The 7,787-nt window shown below is 39.6% G+C and overlaps 2 protein-coding genes across 9 annotated transcripts in view; both read right to left on the bottom strand.

The window, feature by feature from the left end:
• Nucleotides 1–1,059: 1,059 nt before the first annotated feature.
• LOC104802932 lies at nt 1,060–3,335 on the bottom strand. 8 transcript variants are annotated; one of them, XM_010526764.1, is made up of 6 exons: nt 3,242–3,327; nt 2,763–2,814; nt 2,530–2,662; nt 2,039–2,126; nt 1,442–1,522; nt 1,060–1,353 (listed from the first exon to the last, which is right to left on the bottom strand). In XM_010526764.1, exons 2-6 carry the CDS (start codon nt 2,764–2,766, stop codon nt 1,210–1,212), a joined length of 450 nt encoding a protein of 149 aa, XP_010525066.1. In that variant the 5' UTR covers nt 2,767–2,814; nt 3,242–3,327; the 3' UTR covers nt 1,060–1,209. The 8 variants fall into 8 exon arrangements, with proteins under 8 accessions (XP_010525066.1, XP_010525064.1, XP_010525059.1 ...); XM_010526762.1 differs by having other exon boundaries at nt 2,751–2,814; XM_010526757.1 differs by having other exon boundaries at nt 2,739–2,814.
• A 242-nt stretch (nt 3,336–3,577) lies between these two features.
• The window catches only part of LOC104803125, a 7,352-nt gene continuing 3,142 nt past the window's right edge, over nt 3,578–7,787 (bottom strand). Inside the window, exons 9-14 of the mRNA XM_010527001.2 lie at nt 7,567–7,782; nt 6,657–7,419; nt 6,298–6,525; nt 6,057–6,181; nt 5,272–5,630; nt 3,578–4,789 (exon numbers count right to left, since the gene is read on the bottom strand). Coding sequence (XP_010525303.1) covers nt 3,854–4,789; nt 5,272–5,630; nt 6,057–6,181; nt 6,298–6,525; nt 6,657–7,419; nt 7,567–7,782 — 2,627 coding nt within the window. The 3' untranslated portion in view covers nt 3,578–3,853. The remainder of the gene's footprint in view (nt 4,790–5,271; nt 5,631–6,056; nt 6,182–6,297; nt 6,526–6,656; nt 7,420–7,566; nt 7,783–7,787) is intronic.

Raw genomic sequence — 7,787 nt, forward strand, 5'->3', positions numbered from 1 at the left:
GGGGGGGGGGGGTTAGAAAGAGGAGAAATTCAAGTGGAAGAGTGAAACACAATGATTCGATTAGATAGAGACAAAAGTGGTTTGGTTGGTCCGTGCTGTGGTACCGTACTTACTCTCCTACAAGACACCCAATTTCCATTTATAAATAAATAAGAAAAAAACAAAATAAAATCTATATAACCATCCCTTTTTTTTTCTCCTCTATGCCCCCACGCCACGCCCCAAATAAATTACTTTGAAAAATCTATGCTTTTCCACGTTCAAGAGTTGACTTTTTTTAACGTGGGTTTATGGGGAGTATTTAGGTGATCTAAAATAAATGAATATTACAGGAAATACTCAACGATTTAAGTCTAATATTAAACCCATTTATACTTTTACTTTTTTGTAAATTTAGATTAGGTGAAGTCACATGCCTCGGGACCTGTGGTAATGTTTTTTAAATTATTTTTCAATCACGATACATAAAATTGTTTCGGTCACATCATTAAGGATGCCAACTGCCAAATGTTGCGATCACCACAGAATATCATATCACAAGAACAGTTTGGCTTTTTTTAGTGTATAATAATATAATAAAAGTGCTTAGCACTTTGAATGAATGAAAACAGAGGAGGGTACTTATGCTCACTCACATTCAATGGATGAACACAAAAGATTATTTTTTTATTAAAGTGGACACAAAAGTTGCTTTGCTAATTGATGTTTGACAAATATATATATATATATATGTATGTATGTATCTCCATCCACTACAATGGACAGGCATAACCATCCAAGATATCAATATTGGCATGAAAAAAAAAAAAAAAAGATTCCACAGAGTTCATTCTGAAAATTTTCCTAACTATTTTAGTTGCAATGTGTGTAAGCAGAAGTTGGAGAAAAAACAGAGAGAAGAATAAGGGATAGTGAATCTGGGTACCTTTTTGGTGGATACTACCATGCCTAAAGAAAGGCTATGGAATTCTTCAAGCACACCGCATTAGACATAAGCCCAAATTCCTGAAGGGGGAACAGCTTTTCAATGTCTTTCTCTCAAGTTAGAAGCGATTTGTGTTGGCCATTGGAAAAAAGAATTTTAATTCTTAGGCTTGACGAAGTCTACAAGGTCACACTGAAAATAAAGAAAAAGAAAATCAAACCGATGAATTGTTTGTTTTGGTCGGTTTTGTCCTCTCTCACGCTTGGTTCAGTCATATGTGCATCTCAAGTGGTAGCTTCTACTTCAGGGTCGGTTTCGACCGGGACAGCAGGGGAACTGCTGTTTCTGCTGCTCCTCAGACGCGAAGATACATTGTCAATGGATGAATTCAGTTGGCTGATCTTCTCATTCAAAGTCTCTCTTGTTTTCTGATAACAAACATTCAAAACCATTCTAATGGAAAGGGTGATAATAGGTTAGAGAGAGAGAATGTGAGAATACTCCGAGTGAGATTACCTCTAAACCTTCATCGTAGTAAGCTGGCTGACTGGGCCTCGTGAAGCCATTTTCATCTTCATCCAGCAATGATCTTCGGATCTGAATACCCAAAAGCAAGATAAACGCTTTGATGAGTTCAAGACTCGGAAAATCAAAACTAAGAACCAGAGCTAAATGATGAACTGAACATCAAAGAGAAAATGGTGCTCTGATATGAGAGGGAAATTCAGAGCAATAACGTCAATATGTTTTGTATAATCTAAATAGAGAAATGAACAATAAAATTAGAATTCCTTTTTGATTGAATGACTATACAATTATCCATCTATAGTGTTTTTCATGTGATTCGAATCCAGAAGCTTTATGAACAACTTCAGGTTCAATATTGCTGTCAAGAATATTGTTGCACAGTTAACTTAGCAACAAGAGAGAAACTCGTCATTTCAAAGAGTATATAGAGAGGTCACAATGTGATTAACTAATAAAATAACACTGGATAGACCTCCTTGGATGAGCATGAGCAAGAGAAAACATTAAGCCAAGATCCAAATACATTAGCAGATTAGCTACGCGTGTTTTCCATCAAATTATCAGTATTAAGCACAAGTTCATTACCTGCGGAGCAAAGATATATGCCACAGTGCCAAACACAGCACCTCCGAGAAGAAAACCGGCTACAAAATCACCAGATCCACCCCTATTGCTGTCACAAAGGTTAAAAAAAATTATCCTTATCAGCCAATGGCCATCACTCATTTAGAAATCCATGCAACATAGTCCTTTTCAAACAGCTTTTTAACTGCAAACACAACAGAGAATACCGAAATGAGGTTCGAACCTAAAGGAGTTATGCTGCTACACAGGGTGACTATATATATATATATATCTTCTATCTGTACTTCCTATATATTAACAATGATATAAATGGAACAGCCACCACATTTCTGTGACCATACCCCACACTAGCATCCATCTTCCAAAGCTCTGACCAGTGAAAAAAACTCATCCTTCCTTTGTTCAAAAAAAGAAGAAAAGGCTAATTCTTGCGATAAACTCAAATGTGTAACCACCACTGCAACAGGAGAAGAAAAGATACTGAAGCACACCGGTAAACAGCGGAAACTGAAAATTTGCGACCGCCACCCACTCGGTTCGATTTCCTTTGAATAGTCAGCCCACTGGTTTTACGAATAGAGCCGAACTTGGCAGAGAGGCTATACTCTTTGGCATGAGATCCGCCTACACCATCAAGGTCACCAAACAAAATCATAAAAGCCGCTTATACAAGTACAAGAAGGCTACATGGAGTACTTACAAGAGCCCCTACTGATGTAAATACCCATCAAATCTCATGCCAACCAACTAAAATATCCACTTGAAGACGCGCTGTTCTACAAAATAATCAACACCAAGAATTCAAATTCATATCCAAGACAAGTATCCAACGTGTTAACTTCACTCCACTATCACACGACAAGAAGACGCTCCAAATACAGACCAGTCTCATTTTTCACCTGAATTCGAAAAAAAATAATTGTTATCTTATAAACAAAAAACATCAACACAAATCCCGCTAACCATCCATAGGCACAAACGCAAGATCCATGACAAGAAACTCAAAATACTGATCGAAAGTAGACATCTGAAAAATCCGTCAGCTAAACCCTTGTATTCCGGATCAGTTGAGAACCACCCCAAGAGTTGACAAACACAAGCGCGGCTACATGGAACTAATATTCGAGTCGAGTAACAAAGCCCAGAATTATCACTCATAAAAAGATCAAAATTACGAAGGGAGGGATGAAATGAGGTGAATACCTGAGACAGAAACAAGAGAAATGCATGACGCCATGGGAAATGAACTGAAAGAGATCCGACAAAAAAAAAAAACAGAGAGAAGACTGATTTGGATTGTAAATGATTTCCTCCCCCGAGAAATGTTGAGTTACGACGGTATAAGATGGATTTCCGAAATTACCCCTGAAGCCCGACAAAAACGGGCTTGTAAAGTTTGTCTATAAGGCCCATAAAGGCCCAATAACAATAGGCCCATTATTATTGTCATTTAAAAACAAACGGTAAGAGTTAACAGTTACCGACCATTTTTAACTGTACAGTGTGTATTATTTATCCACCTGCTTCCTTTGGCCAAAATTATGTAATCAACAGAGAGAGGTAAACCTCCCGAAACAGTTTTCATCTTTACTGTCGCTTTTGTATGTACACAAGCAGTGATTTTGTTGGTCTCAGGAACCTAAAGTGACAGACAACACTAGCACAGTTTTTTTAAGGTTATTTCAGTGAGGTTCCTGACAAAAAAAAAAAAAAAAAAAAAAAAAAGCAGAGAGAGGGTTGGGTTATAAACAAGAAGCAGAACACAGCTCCACTTCTCTCCCATGTCGAAGAACAACCACCTCTTCCACAATACCTCTACAACTTGTCGGAAAAGTCCCTGAAGAGAAACAGAGGAGGAGCATTCACATTCTTCTGTCTTTCCTCTTCCGAACTAGACACCGGTGGTCCCTGACTCTGCTGCTCCTCCGGGAACGGGAAGGCGAGGGATAGAACCAGAGATGCGGCTTCCTCCTCGTGTTTTTCCCGACTGATCATCTGATCCCGAGGAGGAGGAAGTTGGCTTCCGTATTCATTGACCTTTCCAGATAAGAAAGGCAAGACTCCAACGTTTCCTGTTGTTGCTGTTGTTGTTTCATCTGCTCCTAAAGCGAGCTCGAGATTTGGGACTAAACCATCATGCATTTGTCTGTTCCCGGACATTGGTATTATGGGATTGTCTTCCATTTCAATGTCTTCCTTCCCATCATTCAAGTCCAGTGGAAACACAATCCTTTCAGCTGCATCAGGATCCTTCTCGATGATCTTCTCTTCACGGGATCGATGATCTCCCATTTCCGTCGAGGAGCTGGGACCTACGTCATGTTTTCTTGATGCAGAATCGTTATGAGATGAATTCCCAGATATGCAGAGACGTTCATTTTCCCCTCGAGGATCGATCTTCAGCTTCTTATTTGCAGACCCTTCGCATATACTTCCACTATTCGAGTCATTCAGCCACACTTTCTCATCCACACCTGAGGAATCATCCATTGCAGGCTCTGTCAGATCCAGAAACAGACGTTTCCGTTGATCGGCCTGGCCTCTGCCCCCATACCGACCCTCAAAGTCAGTGGCAGTAAAAGGTGGATTCTCACCACTAGCTGGCGTTTCCTTTTCTTTCGCTCCAATGCTAATACCTATCTTCTTTTGTTCCTCGGCATGTTGAACCCTTTTCACTAGACCATCTCCAGATGAAGCAGAGGATGTCTTCTCACCATCATTAAAACCATCCTCTTTAGAAGTTTTTTCTTCCTGTTCAAATTACGTGAATCGATCAGTATGTGTACCACAGGAGACGGGCACAAAGATCAGAGACTAGGAAACCATCACAACCTAATTACCATCTAAACAGTGTAGCCTACCAAATAAACGGCCTCAAAGCATACAAAATGTTATGTGTTTACTGTGCAACAATACTCTAAAACATGCCAAATAGAGCAGACATAAGAAAAGGAAATTACAGAAGATACACCATGCCACTACAATTTATGGAAAAAAACCTTGTGAAATTTGACAGTCACTATGGTAAAAAGAAGAGCAACAGGAAACCACGAAATAGAGGCTAAAAGAATGAACTCCTGTTAAAAGCAGACCACAAGCTCTTCATGAAACTATCTAGAAAAAAAATAAGAGATTAAAAGTTACTTTAACCCGAGATGACAATGGAATATTAGACTACCCAGCGAAACATAAGACAGATATGCATCATATCATTCCAGGAGAGAACATCCCACCTTGGGGCATGATTGTGTACTGCTCGACATAAACCTCGGTGAAAGATTGGAATCTTTGTTGTTCACTTCTGAACCAATGGATGAGCGCTCAATCGAAGATTCTTTGTTATTTCGATCCTCGTTTCTAACTACGCCAACCTTACGTTCAGCTTCAGTTGTGCAGCAAGAGGTCTCATGTGCAGATGGCATATTCTCCAAATGCTTCAAGGATGGATGCGTTCGATTCGAGACATTTGCTCCTCTATCATGTAGCAAAACATTTGAAGTTGGAGGAAGAGATGGGTTGTTCTTCAGCTGGTCCGAAGAACTTTCTTTTCTTCCCCTGAATACACCCCAAAGGAAAAATAACATGTTCCAACCTGCCAGGGCAACAAATATATATATTTAATTAATAAGGATAAACAGTACCAATTTATAGAGCACAACACAGCACCACACGGGAACCAAATTTTAAAATTTTTATCGTCATGCTCATGTAACAACAGCAAATACAACAATGTTGTCAGGAAAACACAATATCTGCCTCTATGGGAGAGGAAAAGAAAAAGAAAAAGAAAAAATGAAAGTTTCTCATATATTAATTAATAAAAAGACACCTTCAGTAGGCAGAAGCCAGATCTATTAGGAAAGAAGAAAAAGAAAAGTAAAAAGCTTCATTCTTTTCATCTCTTCTCCATTTCGAAGAATAACATCAACTATACATAGCAAATGATGAAATTTTGGTAGGACACAGTTGTCACAAAATGATGTGCACAACATGAAAGAATTTCGGTAATCATTCTTACGCTGGCAGAGCTGGGGAAGCTGGTTGGATGCAAAAATCAAGAGCTCAACGCCGCCAAAGTTTCCTTTCAGGGCTAAATCTTTCTTAATCATGTTGTCTACGAGGGGCTTATAATTTTTCTCATAGCTGTATATCACAAGCAACAATGACAAAGGTCACCAGCAAATAAAATAAAACATTTAAACCGCGGGGGATCAAAGCATACAATCACGTGAAAAATTAAAACAGGCGAATGTGCCTACCTCTCAATGTCCTTGGCGAAAAAGAAAAGGGCTATATGGTCTTCCTTGGTTCCATCTCGAAATTGTGCAGGCCATGTACTTAGCCGAGGCACTTCATTCAAGGAGACTTTCAGTGGGAATTTATTAACTGCCTCAAGAACCTTAGGTGACGCTAAGGTCGATAGATGTGCTTGAATTCCACTATGCGTCTCCAATAGATTTCTGCTTCTTTGCACCTCAAAGTCCCCTCTAGCAAAAGAAGTAAAATTTTAGCTACAAGAACTTCCAAATTATATGGACAAATCTACCTTGAGTTATTCTGATTAGCAATATAAGCAGAACAGAGATATTCTATTCACAAATCGGAAAGGGAAACATACTGCCATATATACTCATGCTCTGGTATAGCTGATGTTTTTGACATATCATTTGATGGTACGAAAGGCCAATCTCTCGGGATTGGTTTTATGGAGGGATAATTGACTTCGAGATCTTCAGATCGGGGAGAATACACTGTATCAGCAGCAGAAAATGCAAACTGCTTCCCATTTGTTGTGATTGTCTGTTTGTATGGATCAGAAGCAGTCCGTAAGTTTGGTTGCCCACCTTGCGGACCTTCAAATGACGTAGAATTCTTAGTTGTCTTCAAAGGCAATTGACTGTGAGAAGTTTTATCACAACTTGGTTCCATGTTGGACACTGAAGATCCATCTGGTTGCTCTGATCCTCTGTTCTTGCCAAAGCTGGGCTTCTTACGTAGAGCTGCATCAACTGCTGCTCTCAACCTATTACCCTTATTTATGTCCTCTCTATAACTTCTTGTAGTGCAAAGATCAGTATCAGAAGCACAGGAGGTGTCAATTGGTTCTGCCGCCTGACTTTCTTTTTGAGATGCTAGGTCTTTAGGACCAGACAACAAGCTAGACCTTGGGCGATTAATTAAGACATCCTTGCTCTTTTCCCCCATCTCACCGGATTCCCTTGATCTGGGTACGACATCCTGAGTGCTTACATTGGCATGGCTAGTCAATCGACTCAACCCCTCAGCTAACCCTGAAATGGATTGTGGTTCATCCTTGCGGTTGGTTTGACTTGAAATCTGCTCGCTTGAATTGCCCTTCTCATTTATGGAAGATTCTCCCACTGCAAAATCAGAAAGCCATCACAGGACTCCAATCATCACACCATAAAAGATATCAATAATCCATTCAGAACAACATATGTACATAGAATCCCATGAAACATAGATCATCAAATGAATCGATGTATCAAAGAGAGCACATATCATACCAGAAGCAACTGGATTTTCTGCACGGCTTCGACTAAGATTGCTGGCTTGTCTTGTCAAGCTACCTAATTTAACATCAGCCTGCAAACCCTTCAAATCACGGGTATTTTTGGCATGAAAAAGAGAAGAATTGCCACGTGAAATTAACTTCTGGTCGCCCATGGGTGCTGGGGAGTTGACTTCAGCACTCTGATCTTTCAGTTGCCTACCTTTTACTTCTTGG

Source organism: Tarenaya hassleriana, unplaced genomic scaffold (genome assembly GCF_000463585.1).
Source record: "Tarenaya hassleriana unplaced genomic scaffold, ASM46358v1 Cleome8, whole genome shotgun sequence".
NCBI lineage: Eukaryota > Viridiplantae > Streptophyta > Magnoliopsida > Brassicales > Cleomaceae > Tarenaya > Tarenaya hassleriana.

What these genes read in the sequence shown, in the direction of transcription:
- LOC104802932 (XM_010526756.1), bottom strand. Translation starts at nt 3,275, where the DNA reads ATGGCGTCATGCATTTCTCTTGTTTCTGTCTCAG. An exon ending in TTCTCTTGTTTCTGTCTCAG is followed by an intron (nt 2,663 to 3,241) that starts GTATTCACCTCA and finishes TTGATGGTGTAG; the next exon opens with GCGGATCTCATGCCAAAGAG. An exon ending in ACTACGATGAAGGTTTAGAG is followed by an intron (nt 1,354 to 1,441) that starts GTAATCTCACTC and finishes GTTTGTTATCAG; the next exon opens with AAAACAAGAGAGACTTTGAA.